The sequence below is a fragment of the Microtus oregoni genome, unplaced genomic scaffold (assembly GCF_018167655.1).
Source record: "Microtus oregoni isolate MIOR12 unplaced genomic scaffold, Mior012 000018F_ref0000195, whole genome shotgun sequence".
NCBI lineage: Eukaryota > Metazoa > Chordata > Mammalia > Rodentia > Cricetidae > Microtus > Microtus oregoni.
Window position 1 is genome coordinate 18,608,889 of NW_024543077.1, and position 14,728 is coordinate 18,623,616.

At 39.4% G+C, this 14,728-nt stretch overlaps 1 protein-coding gene across 1 annotated transcript in view; it reads left to right on the top strand.

The window, feature by feature from the left end:
- LOC121458881 (ATP-dependent translocase ABCB1-like) overlaps positions 1–14,728 on the top strand; it is a 77,992-nt gene that overhangs the window by 19,934 nt on the left and 43,330 nt on the right. Inside the window, exons 5-7 of the mRNA XM_041668241.1 lie at positions 3,522–3,573; positions 5,597–5,788; positions 6,569–6,740. Coding sequence (XP_041524175.1) covers positions 3,522–3,573; positions 5,597–5,788; positions 6,569–6,740 — 416 coding nt within the window. The remainder of the gene's footprint in view (positions 1–3,521; positions 3,574–5,596; positions 5,789–6,568; positions 6,741–14,728) is intronic.

Here is a 14,728-nt window from a genome sequence, read left to right on the forward strand (position 1 = left end):
ATTGTAGCTGCTATTTCATCTGTGTCGCTGGCACTTAGCCCACTGGGCTGAGGACAGGCTCCCCTCAGGACAGATGTGTGGGAAATGGATCTCCTAGGCTAAAGGTCCAGTTTCTCCTGCTTGTGGCTGATGGAGCGTCCTGAAATCCGGAATCATAATGTCTGAGAGATAAAAGAGGCCTGTGGATCATACATGCCTTTTCAATCAGCAAACTCTCCAGTGACATCTTAAGTGACATCTGTCACGAAAACGCACCAGGAAAAAGATCTCAAAGAGACAGCCCAAACTTAAAGTAATAGAGTGGAATCCAGAGCTGGGTTCTCCTCTGTTGGCCTGTTCTTCTGGCACCTTCCACGACGCTGAGCTCCCTGTGAGAATCCAGCCTTCTCGTGCCCCAGCTACAGCCTGTGTCTGCCGTCTTCCTCACCCACAGCTCTGTCTGCCTTGCCATGTTCTAATTCTTGCCTGCCTTTACCCAATTCTCTGCATGGTGTCACAGTGAGTTTTTCAAAAGCAGAAAGCACTTCAGTCCCAGTGTTTTCCCATAACGTGTAATACGTTCACTTTGCATTCATTGGCTCTTGTGACATGCCCCGCTCAGCCCCACCTGTCCCATAAACCTCCCTCTCCTGGACTTCAGCTCGTGGCTGACTTGGGGTGGTTCCAAACCCACCTGTTTGTGCACATCTATCTTCTCACAGCGGTGGTATAGTTACGTCACTGCTGTGCTTATGGGAGTCGTTACTCTGATCACCTGGTTCAGAGGTCGCTCTGCTTGCCTACTGTGACTTCTTGGGTGGGAAAAACACAAGGGATAAAAAGGAAGTTTATAGACAACCTTGGCTAGAGTTTTCAGCAGTATAACCCTGTCTCATGAAATTTGGGACTTAAAGGAGGACGAACTCCCTGCTAGAACAGTGACCGGTGGGATTAGAAAGGGCGGCTCTCATTCTAGGCGTCCCTAGTGCCTGGAAACTAGGCCATGTGAAAGATGGCTTGAAAAACACCCTTTGAATTTGTGTTTATAGGAAAGCTTTTCCTCCTCAGAAATTGCTTCTGGAATAGGAGAATTGTTTCATTATTTAAAAAATGAAATGGTTAGTAACAAAAATAAAAAAGGATAATACTTCCACTATAACTTCAACTTCTCAGTAAGGAAAAATTACTAATGTATTCATGTCACATTTCCCCACCTTTTTAGTTCTTTACAATTTTTAAAATATTTATTTTTAAGATTATAATGTAATTATATCATTTCTCCCTTTCCTCTTCCCCCCATATGGAGGGGGGAAGACCCATTCTTTTTCTCTTTCAAATTTATAGTCTCCATCTCATAAATTATTACATACAGACATAAATATTCCTAAATATATACATTCAAGTCGCATATTTTTCATTTATACTTTTCCTAAGTGCTCAGTAATTGACATTTCTAAACATTCTGAGGTGCTTCATTTGGATAAAACTGTAACATGATGTAATCCCTAAATGTCATTTAGTCATGCTGTGTACACGGTGAAGTTTCTCTGGGGTCTGACTTGAGTTTACAAAAGGCTGTCTTCACCACATAGAATCTGGTAGATTATTATCATGTTTATATTATGTGACTCTTAACAATACAAGGAGAAGAATTCTTGGATTAGCTATTTTTGATAAATTGTCTGGCATGGGTGGTGACTTTATTTATTTATTTATTATTTTGGTTTTTCAAGAGAGGGTTTTTTAATAGCTCTGGAGCCAATCCTGGAACTCGCTCTGTAGACCAGGCTGGCCTCTAGCTCACAGAGATCCTCCTGCCTCTGTCTCCCCAGTGCTGGGATTAAAGGCATCCGTGGTGGTGGCTTTCTGAGACTGCTTTCCCATCTTTGGAACAGGCTGGGTCATAGTGATACAACTAGCTGAGCATGGGGACACAAAGAGCAAACATCGCCCAGTTTTTCCTCAGTTTCCACCCAGAGGAATGAGCGGGGCCAGCTAGAAGCGGTCCTGCTTTCATTCTTCATTGACTTAGAAATTTTAATCATGTGTCAGTTGCTATGGAATTCTGTGACAGGGTGAGCCACTATGCTATGGCGAAGTCATTTGAGAAGGGGTCATGTTTTGGCTTTTTTGTGAAGGAGGTGTATTTTCCTGGAGGGAAAAATAGTAAACAATAATCAGGTTAAGAAAGAAAATGAAAAAAGTGCTGAGGAAAGAGTAGATAACGTAGACAGAATTGGAGAACAATAAATTCCTTGGTGTGCTCAGAAGTCGGCTCTATGGAATGAGAGTTCCGGAAGGTGGGAATGGCAAAGGGCTGTGAGTTGAGTCTGGAAATTCGCATAATGAATGTGATATTTCAGAACCCAAGTGTGCAAAAAAAAAAAAAAACCCTTTTATTTTATACAACATAATTTAAATTTTGAGTCCCTCTTTATCTAAAGTGGCAATTGTTTAGGATAGCTTAGATGTTTTAGTGTAGCTCTCACCTGAGACCAGCATATCTGTGTTTTCTAGACTGATGGGGATTGAACCAAGGCTTAGCACATGGGCGGTCTCTACCACTGAGGTACACTCCAGCCCACAACATAACTGCAGATAAGAAGGCCAAATGATGTTTGACACCATCCACACAGGAACTGACTCAAGCTTTTTTTGTTCCCCTCCCTTGTGAGCACTAGAATCTGAATTTCCCCAGGTCCAAGAGGCTCTGGGTGCTGTCCATTTCTGAGGTCTCACTCTGGGGTCTGCGTAGGTAGCCAGATACTGGCTTCTCTTTCCTGGATATTCTGAGTCTGTTCTTTTTGTTTGTTTGTTTTGTTTTTTGGGACAGGGTTTCTCTGTAGCTTTGGAGCCTGCCCTGGAACTAGCTCTTGGAGACCAGGCTGACCTCGAACTCACAAAGATCCACCTGCCTCTGCCTCCTGAGTGCTGGGATTAAAGGCATGTGCCACCACTGCCCGGCTAGAAGTTTCTTTATGGTACAGGATTGTTTTGGCTATCCTGGCTTTTTTGCTTTTCCATATGAAGTTGAGTACCATTCTTTCGAGGTCTGTAAAGAATTTTGCTGGGATTTTGATGGGCATTGCATTGAATCTGTAGATTGCTTTTGGTAAGATCACCGTTTTTACTATGTTAACTCTACCTACCCAAGAGCATGAGAGATCTTTCTTTCCACTTTCTGGTGTCTTCTTCAATTTCTTTTTTCAAAGATTTAAAGTTCTTGTCATACAAGTCTTCCACTTGTTTAGTTAGAGTTACTCAGAAATATTTCATGGTCTTTGTGGATATTGTGAAGGGTGATATTTCTCTGATTTCTTTTTCAGCCCATTTATCATCTGTGCAAGGGGGGGTACTGATTTTTTTAGTTAATCTTGTATCCTGCTACATTACTGAAAGTGTTTATGGGTTGTAGAGGTTCCTTGGTAGAATTGTTGGGGTTGCTTATGTAAACTATCGTATCATAGTTTATTTCTGTATGCTGGGTTTTAATAGGAACCGACGAAACATCAAGTGTTTGTGTTTGTTTTCTGTCGTTCCAGTTGCATACAACCTTTCAGACATGCTTAGCGGCCTGGAGGATGAGATGACCACGTAATTATACATTATCCTTATTGCTATTACTCTTTTCTGCATTGCTATAGTTACTGTAATGTAGATACAGTTTCCATTATAATAGTACGATTAGAAGTTTTGAGACTATTAGTTTTCTTGGAAGATCCATTATAAATATTTTTTAAAGCAAAGTGTTCATAACATAAAATGTTCTAAGTTAAGTTTGAACTTCAATTAGACTTACGTATGCACTTGCAAAGATGAAATAACATATGCAGGGGAATTAGAGGAGTGGAAAGCCCCTTAGCTATATTTGAATTCACAATAATTGTTTTCAATCGTTCCCTAGTGAGTAGTTTGCTTCCTGGCTGTTTCCAGTCATGATATAATGATAAGTAAGATAAGTAAACAGAAATTCTTTAAACTCATGCTAAATAGGAAAAAACAACATCCCAGAAGAAATAGAGTCACTCTGGCCTTAAATGACATGGGCAGACTTTTTATTTTGTTAATGATTTATGCACATTGACTTTTATTCTGTGGGCTAGCGTGTAACAGATGTACAAAGGTATGTGTTGGTGAATCAGATGATAATGGCTCTGTACTTTACTATGATTTCTTTGATAGTTGTAAAGAAAGTCGAGATACAATAGCATTTGGAAAGATGAAAATGAAATACTTATAAATATTTACTATAATGAGGCATATTTTTATTAAATATGGGGAAAGTCTATTTTATTAAATAGGGGAAAGTCTACTCTCTTAAATAGTAAAATTTACGAGTCTTAAAATGCATTACAGTAAAGCACATCAGTATTTCATCATGTATAAGTTCTACTTGTTAAATGGAACTTGCTTTGAACTCTTTCTTGCATTATCATTTGCACAGTAATTAATTATACAGTTAACTATTAACTAAAATTTAATGTTCCAATAACATCTTTAATAAGTATAGTTTATAAGATACAGCTTGAATGATGACTTGCTTAGCAACATTCTGATAGGTTGCTCTTGAAATTGCGAACATAACATAAAAGGCTAGTTGTGTGTTATACATCTATTTTTAAACCTAGTACTTGGTGTAAGCATTCTTATTCAAAGATGGCAAGTAAAGAACATTTTAAAATATGCCAAATGGCATCCTTTAGTTAATTTTAGGATATTTGCTTTGAAAGAGGTGTGGTTTGATGGTAGAGCATTTTCCTAGCATGGATGAGATGTGAGCTTCCATCACAAGCACCAGAAAAACAATTACAAGACACAGGGTTTCTATTTAACCTACATTCAGAGTGCTTAGTGAAGCCATGGGATCTTTAGCTATAGAAACACAGCAAGAAAACTCTTGCTCAGCTTTTCTAGAAGACCTGGTTAAATGTTTCAAGTGGGAGGGAAGCCATTTGATATATTGAACATTTTAGATTAGCTCTCAATAGCCAGTTGAGTAGATAACACAGGATCACTATCAATTTTATTTGTCTGTCGTCTTCCAAGTTCTGCTAAACTTATAGTTCGAAAGATCAGGACACCATCTCCACCTCTTGATTCCACTTTCTGACAAGTCCATCACACCTTTCCATCTCCCAAGGTGCAAAGACCACCCTAAAGGCTTCATCAGTTGATACTGATGTAATAAAAGCAGACAAGACTCCAACTGTTCATGTTAAATTATGCGCCTGTACACTGGCGATCTTTCCAAATCACTGGCATCCTCTGAGTAGTTACAGTGCACCAGACCCTGGCCAAAGTACATTTCAGACATATTGTATTTCTTCTATTTTTTTTCATAATATAATGGAAGCTGGAGTTATTAAGCAGCCAGCCTAAGTTAACATTGTAGTTAAGTGAAGAGCTGGGATTTTCCCCAGTGCAGCGACAACTGTTAACCATTCCTCTACATTAGTACAGACGTAGTTGCACGCTGACATAACAGTTCTGCTCCTTACAGCCCCTTCCTGTCTGTTAAGGATGGTGGGATCCCCAGAGAGCTAAAGAAGTAAGGCTCAGTTGTGTTCTGAGAGAGGAACTGGTCATCAAACAGCACTACGGTGTTCTTGTTTTTCAGGTACGCCTACTATTACACGGGGATTGGTTTTGGTGTGCTCATAGTTGCCTACATTCAGGTTTCATTTTGGTGCCTGGCGGCTGGAAGACAAATACACAAAATTAGACAGAAGTTTTTCCATGCGATAATGAGTCAGGAGATAGGCTGGTTTGACGTGCATGACGTTGGGGAGCTCAACACCCGGCTCACAGAGTGAGTACCTAGTTTTATGCTGAAGTCAGATACACTTTTGTTCTCAATGCTGTGAAGTAGATACCAGCTACTGTTAGAAGTGTCAGTGTGTCAGTGAGCAGAGTAAAGCCTTGTGTCTTACACAGCTTCTTGTTCCCAGTGCACTGGCAGAGATGGGGGGCGGAGCTGCTGCTTGCCTGGCACTCAATGAGGGACCAGACTGGCAGAGTCAAATGCAGAGTGAGCAGAGCAGTGATTGCAGGGAGCAGCAGTGTGGTCTGTCCAGCTCCACTGAGTACCATCCTGCTGGGGCTCCATGGTGAGCAGAGCAGTGGTTGCAGGGAGCAGCAGTGTGGCCTGTCCAGCCCCACTGAGTACCATCCTGCTGGGGCTCCATGGTGTCCTTGGAAGACATTGGAAAGAAGGAGGGAGCTCTTGTCAGTCAGCCTCTGCTTCACAGAAGACACAATGAACTGAACGATTTGTGTTCATAGAGAACAGTGCCATATACACACATCTCTGAGCAGTTTGAAATCTCACAGTGAATTGTCTTAGACATCCCATGTCTATATTCTGAGGTCACGTTGGGCACAAAATACTATTAAGGACAAACCTCCCACTGGAAATGACAGCTTTCCTTCATCACGGCTCCCCAGATGTATTTGCCCAGGGCCAGGCAAATACAAAGATCCTAGGCACAAGTTAATGTGGTCCTTCCCAACAAAACAACACTAGTCTCAGAAGAAAAATCCTGTGTTTGCAGTTCTGACATTACTTGTAACACAATCTTTCTTCTTTTAGTGATGTCTCCAAAATTAATGAAGGCATTGGTGACAAAATTGGAATGTTCTTTCAGGCAATGGCAACATTTTTTGGTGGTTTTATAATAGGATTTACTCGTGGCTGGAAGTTAACTCTTGTGATTTTGGCCATTAGCCCTGTTCTTGGACTGTCAGCTGGCATTTGGGCAAAGGTAGGTGAAGTCTGTGAGTCCAGATTTTAAGCTCTTTCCATAATACCCATGGCTGTGAATTTTATATGTGATTTTGCACTTTCTGTTAAAACATCAGCAGACTAAGCTGATATAGCCCCATAGTGCTTCATGCTGCCCTTGGCCATGAGAATATTTGTAAAAAGAAATGAAAAAGAGGGAAGGAAATTTTAAGCTTATCCTTGACCTTCATGGGAAAAGATGTGACCCCATAAAGTCTGTAAACACCAATCTTGGTCTCTTTTCTATTGCTATGAAGAGACACTATAACCAAAGGAACTTATATAAGGAAGAGTTGGGGGCTTTCTTACAGTTTCCAAGGGTTAGTCCATCACCATCATGGCGGAGTACCTGGCAGTGGCCAGGTAGGCATGGCGCTGGAGCTGGGTGCTGGAGCTGGAGCTGAGGGTTCCATGTTTATCTGCAAACACAAGGCAAAGTGGGGTGTGGAGCCCTAACTGGGAATAGTATGGTTTGTTTAAACCTCAAAATCTACCCCCAGTGACGCATCTCCTCCAACAAGAACACCCCTTCTAACCCTTCCCAAACAGTTCCATCAACTGGGTACCACGGTTTCAAATATATGAGCCTATTAGGGTCATTCTCAGTTAAACCACCACCATCATGAAGTATCATAGTGCCATTTTCCTCAGAAAATAGAGGTTCAAATTCAGGGAAGACTAAATGCCTCATTCAGTTTTCAGTTTTAGAATTTGTATGTATATAGATTTGTTTATTCTGTAAACGGATTTTATCTTTTTGTCATAGGTACAAATGATTGTGTATACATATGCATGTGTGTAAATATATATAAAATTATATATATATATAAATTACATATATATATATATTTAAATCCATTGCAGTACAACTAGTTGGTGGAAGTACTGTCCAGCCATGGAAACATGTAAATCTTTCGCCTCTAATTATCTCTTTCCATCATGAAGACACAGACGTTCTCTTCACTCCATTCACATGCCTCTCATAATTTTGTGGTTCATCTTCCATGTCTGGGTCAGCATGTAATTTATTTTATGAAATCAGTGGATGTAAGTGTAGCTATGTGATGGAGAGATTGGCTCAGTATTTAGATTTTCGTGAGGTTACATGTAATAAAAATTATAAGAAATGAAAATCCAACCAAAATGATACCTTACACATAGTAAGTCAGGGTGTAACTGGTGAGTTTTTGGATCAACCCCCTTTCTAACGGGTGCTGCTTTGTTATTGCAAACAGTAGCTCCCTTTATTAGGCATTTTCTAGGTTCACCAGATACAGCTGAAGCATAGGCATTTGCTCATTTAGCAGACAGAGTAACTGAAGTCCTGAATGCTGCTGATTTCCTACTCGGGAACACGATGGAAACGGTGTTACCGATAGTTATCAGCCGAAAGCTGGCAAAGCTGCTTTGTCTTAATTGATTTTTCTGTTTAGTAGAACATTGATCAAATTAGGTGCAAATTCTTCACAACAGAACTTAATGAAAAACTAAAGTATACTGATATCTACTCTTAGTTGGGAAAGCAGACCATTACTTAGTTTTTAATAATTAATCTTGCATTGCTTCTGATACTATTTATTTAATAAAAGGAGCCCTTGGTTATCTGTTGAGACTTTTATTTTTATCTATGCTCTTTGATAATCTTTTGATATGATTTTCTGCATTTTTTTTAATCTTGGGTTTTGACCATATTAAAAAGTATATGTGTCCTGCTTCCCTAATATGACAAAATGTCTAGAATGTGATAGAAAGGCCCCTGTCATGCCCTCAACCAGGGAATGCACATAAACACCCCCCGCCCACACACTTTACTGAGCCACACACTGAGGTGAATAAGATACTTGAATTATCAGAGTGTGATTTTAAAATAACTACCATAAAAATGTTTCATTTGTTTAAATTCCTTTAAGGCAGCAGCCAAAACTCACCAGCTAAAAAATAGGAAAATATTTAAAAGATAAAAAAGTTAGTGAACTGAGAGAGATAACAGCAAAAAGAGTTATGCTGTAGAATTGGTTCAATCTATGCAAAAGGAAATTATAGAGTATAGAATATTGGAATAAGTGAGTCTGAAAGACAGAAAATGAAGAGAGCCTCAGGGTCATGTGAGACAAAATATTCATATCATCACCATGAGTCTCACAAGAAATGGAAAAGCGTAGAGCTTTAGGAAGAATTGCAGACACAGTGACTGACAAACACAATAATCAGATGTAAGAAATTAATCTGATCCTAAGAAGGATAAAATCAAAGAAATCCGTAACAGACTACATCATAACCAAAAGTTATCTTACAATAGAAACCAAAAGGAGCCGGGCGATGGTGGCGCACGCCTTTAATCCCAGCACTCGGGAGGCAGAGGGAGGCGGATCTCTGTGAGTTCGAGACCAGCCTGGTCTACAAGAGCTAGTTCCAGGACAGGCTCCAAAGCCACAGAGAAATCCTGTCTCGAAAAACAAAAAAAACAAAAACAAAACAAAAAAAACCAACAACAACAACAACAAAACAATAAAATCAAAAGGAATAAGAATGTTTTTTGATAAATCAAAGAAGGAAAAAAATAATCCTGCATTGAGGAATTTGACTGATAGCAAGGTAAATCCAGCTGTATATAAAAATAATTATGTATTATGACCGCATGAGATTTATTTCAGCTATATAATAATAATATGGCACTTGAAAATCTGTATAATCTGCCCTACTATATGCTAAAGAAAATAAGTGATCATATCATCTAGCAGAACATTTGACATTATCTAGCACTCCCTGATGTTAACTCTCAGCAGGTAAGAATAGAAGAATGTCACTTCAGTCCTGTAGAGGCCACTTAGGCAACCCCCATAGATACCTGAATGGTAAAAGGACATCTTTGCCACCAGATTGGGAATAAAACAAGGGAATCTATTCTGACTTCTTTTTCATTGAAACCCTGGAATAATCAGATGTAAGAAATTAATCTGATCCTAAGAAGGATAAAATCAAAGAAATCCGTAACAGACTACATCATAACCAAAAGTTATCTTACAATAGAAACCAAAAGGAGCCTGGCGATGGTGGCGCACGCCTTTAATCCCAGCACTCGGGAGGCAGAGGGAGGGATAATGTCAAATGTTCTGCTAGATGATATGATCACTTATTTTCTTTAGCATATAGTAGGGCAGATTATACAGATTTTCAATACAGGAATTCTAGCTGTTGCCATCAGGCAAGAGAAGTAAAAAGACATATAGATTGCTGAGGAAGAAATAAAACTATGGATAACATGATTTTCCATAGAATTCCAAGGAGTCTACAAAGTAACCTACATAAAAACTGTATAGAAAGGTCACAGAATACCATATCAACTGCATTTTTTTCACAGACAGTGATGAACGTGTAGAAATTGATGCTGAAATAATACCTTTCACAATCATTCTGGTATAATATAAAACTTAGGTAATTTCTTGAAAATATAAGATCTGCATCCTGAGCTGGGCAGTGATGGTGGTGCACATCTGTAATCCCAGCACTCAGAAGGCAGAGGTGGGAAGATCTCTGTGAGTTTGAGGGCAGCCTGGTCTGCTAGTTTCAGGACAGCAATGTCTTAGGGCTTCTACGCAGAAACCCGGTCACAAAAAACAAAAAAGGATCTGCATATTGAAAATTATTAAATGTTTATAGGAAATCAAGGATGACTGAACAAAGAGGCATAGTGTAGTCATGATTTAAAACTCAGTGTAAAAAAGTTATCAGTTTTTTTCTAAACCAACTTATAAGTTGGCAATTTCTATAAATTTCACTAAGGACTTTTGTAGCCATATGCAAGTGAGTGTATCATAAAAATTACAAGTAAATTCATGGGCAGTAAAAGAGATAAAATGACATTGACAAGGATAAAATTGCAGAAAGAAGTCCACCTGATATTGCAAATTACTCTGCCATTACTAAAATCAATGGTAGACTAGACAAGCAGATCACAGAGCATAGGAAACCAAGAAACAGACCTGTGTAAATATCCAGCTAATTTTGCTTCCTGATGCTTAGGATTGAGTGCAGGGATTAACACAAGCTATGCAAGTGCTTTACCAGTGAGCTACACCCCCATGCCCAAGCCTCTGAGATCATATATGTATTGTAGAAGACAATGTATATATTATGCTTTCTGTAAACATTGTATGTATTATATATAGACAGAGACAGAGAAAGGGATATCAGATGGAAAATTGCTAAGCATCATTAAACCACAATGACATATCATTGAACTTATCCCAGAGTGGCTGAAACAGAAATGTGTAATGCCAAGTACTGGATCACTCAAAGAGTGGTGGCACAACTTTAAAAGCTAATCTTGTTATTGTTTAAGACCTAAAAAAAAACCATTGTGTGTAAGTGCTTTGCTTGAATGTGTGTCTTAGTCCTGTTGCTGTGAAGAGACACCATGACCACAGCAACTCTTTTAAAAGCAGACATTTAATTGGGGCTGCCCTATGGATTCAAAGGTTTAGTCTAGTATAGTCATAGCAGGAAGCATGGTGACCTGCATGGAGACATGGTGCAGGACAAGGCACTGAGCTCTGCATCTGGATTAGCAGGCAGCAGGAAGAGAGAGACACTGGGACTGACTTGAGCCTTTGAACCCTCAAAGCCCATCCCCATTGACACACTTCCACCAACAAGGCCACACCTCCTAAAGCGCCACGCCCTATGGCCCAAGGGGGCCATTTTCATCCAAACCACCACAAGGTAAATACACCATGTTTGATACCGGCAGAGGCCAGAAAAGGATGCAAAAGTCTTTGGAGCTAGAGTTACAGTTGGTTGTGAGCTACCTGGTGTGGATGCTAGAAATCTAACTCGGGCCTCTGAAAGAACAGTACATATTCTTAACCATGGAGCATTTCCTCAGCCCCTCAACTGCTTCTTATCAAACCAAACACTCCGCTATCGTTTGACCTAGCAACCACACTCCCACGCGTTTATCTGCAAGGAAAGGAAGGGATGCTGACATAAAACCTAGACATTATAGTTTGTAGCTACTATATTCATATTAACCCTGCCTGGATGAATTAGACAAACAGTGCGTGTCTACTGTGCAATGCCACCAACAAAGTATTTCTCATACATGCAGCAAGCTGTGTAGTCCAAAGAATTATGTCACGTGAGTTGATCCTAGCCCCAAGAGTAACATACTATTTGATTGCATTTATAGAACATTCTTTTTGTTTTTGGTTTTTTTTTTTTTTTGAGACATGGTTTTTCTGTGTAACCCTGGTTATTCTAGAACTCCCTCTGGAAACCAGGCTAGCCTTGAACTCAGGGATTTGCCTGCCTCTGCCTCCTGAGTGTGTGGATTTAAGGCACATACCACCTACAACATTCTTAAATGATATAAAGATGACTACAAATTAGTGGATTCTGTAAATTAGAGATGTTAGGAAGAGGAGAGGAAGGACAGAGGTGGTGGGGGCTATAAAAGCAGCTGACTTAAATGACAGTCACTCTGATCTATGTAGGTCACAATGTTTCCTAGGAATAAAGTCACATGTGTATAAATTGGTTAGTGTGAATAATTTTGAAGTATATTAGTGTTACATTCCTAGTTGTGGCTGGGCAGTGGTGGCTCACACCTTTAATCCCAGCACTTGAGAGGCAGAGATAAGCAGATCTTCATGAGTTCGAGGCCAGCCTGGTCTACAGAGCAAGTTCCAGAGCAGGCTCGAAAGCTACAGAGAAACCCTGTCTTAAAAAAAAAAAAAGTCTGGTTGTGATAGTATTCCTGTAATTTTCAAAATGTTACTATTGGGGACACTGGATAGAGGACATATGTAATGTCAATGTATTGCTTTCTACATGTGACCCCATAAGTGTCTTAGAGTCATTAAAGAGCCCAAGGTATTTGTAAAACAGTAAAACAAAAGAGTACATTAAGAAATGGAAATACTGGATTTAAATGTGGTCAGAGCACCTGTAATAGTTTAAAATATTGTTTTTGAATGTATTAAATTGAATATAAAATTACCTATATTAGACACCTTTTAACTTTCCATTGCTTTATGTTAGAAGTTAATTGAAGGTGGATTTTTGTATTCCTGAGAAAAGATTAAAAGTTTTCTGACTTTCACTGAAAATAGCTTTTCTCCTCACGTAATATCTTGATTACAGTTTCCCCTCCTTTGACTCCTCCTAGCTTCTGACTGTCATTAGAAAATAAACAAGCTTCCAAGGGATAATAATAAAATGTAATAAGATAAAATCTAACACATTGGAATTGGACAAAGCAGACAAACTGAAGACGTGTCCAAGAGAAGGCACAAGAAGCAGAGACCCACTTGTTCACAGATTCAGGATTCCCATAAAAACACTGAACTGGAAGCCATCATATATATGCAAAGGACCTGGCGCAGTCTTGGGCCAGCACTGTGGATGCTGCTTTAGTCTCTGTGAGCTCAGATCAGCTTTGGCCACACTGGTTCAGAGGGTCTTCTTCTCCTGGTGCGCTCCATCCCCTCTGTCTCCTAAACTCTTTTTGCCTCCTCTTCTATGGGGTTCCCCAAGAAAATGTTTTCTTTTCTTAACAGATATGATCTCTTATGAGGAAAAAGATTTATACTAATTTTTTTATATTCATGTCTCCATATAATTAAGGAAGGGCATAGGTGGAAAAAGGTTTCTTGAATCAAGAAATATCTTAGAAAGATTAATAAATTAAAATAGCTCAATTTAATGCCTAATTCAAAAATATTAGTAACGCTGTTGGTGGCGGCCTCTGCTGTGAGTGCCACAGGGAGTAAAGAGAAAGGGAGAAGCATCCCTAAAGCATGTCATGTGAGCCCATGCATTCTACAAACCTGCTTGCTCGGGGACAGTGCTCACCAGCCTACCTCGGATCCAGAACTTCCAAAGATTCAACAGTGTGGGGCAGCCCTAACAGGATGACTTTGGGACATCTTCAAGGTCTGGATAATCAGGGGGATTTGTTTCAGGCATCGATGAAGACAGATACCTTCAGGATAATATCTACATATAGACATTATTGATAAATGTGCATTTCCCTTCATCACCCTGCTCCTGTGTCTATGGTTGCTCGTCTTGTTTTAGGATAATATCTACATATAGACATTATTGCTAAATGTGCATTTCCCTTCATCACCCTGCTCCTATGTCTATGGTTGCTCCTTGTTTCAACACACAAGAAAAGAAGATATGCACTATGAAAATAAAAAGGCTTTGAGTCTTTTGCCGACAAGAAAGAATTGATTCCTATTACTTAAATAGTGAGAACAAATTGCATACCCAAAGGGTGTAATGCTGTTAAGTCAGAACTTGGTGAAGTAGTTGTGCACAATACTTATTTAGATGGCTGATAACTTTGTCCTTCCTGTCCAGATGGTAACCTTGGTCCTTTCCCCATACAAACTGATTAAGCTGTTGTAATAGTTCAGATGTTAATTCAAGCTTTGACCACATGCACTCAGACTTGAATCCTGGACATTCCACTTGCTATCTAATTACTTAACCTGTCAAGTTTCCATTTCCTTCTATATAAGCTAGGAAAACCCATCTCCCTTTATAATTGCAAAGACTAAATGAGATCCTATGTTCTGAGGCAAGTAGGAGTGTGTTTCTAAGTGCTCAGGAATCAAACAGACAGATCAAAGAGCATCGTTCAAACAAAACAAAACAAAAAAACAAAGAAAAAAACGTTCCTGGTAGATGACAATGTGCTCTTTCTCCAGGCATCACCAGCAGAGGAAACTGTAGCTTGGTTCTCTACATTCTTCTAGTCTCCCACCCTAACACTTCTGAAACAGGGTATTGCTAAGAGTTGCTGGGAATAACACATGTCCTAGCTATAAAACCATTTTCTATAATGGCTTATGATTATATTGTGGTAAATGGTAAATGTTTTCTTTTCTGAAATTTAACATCTCCCAAAGTTTCAATTGTTGCTTTGATGATTATCCATGAAATACTCAGTAGGAAATTTTG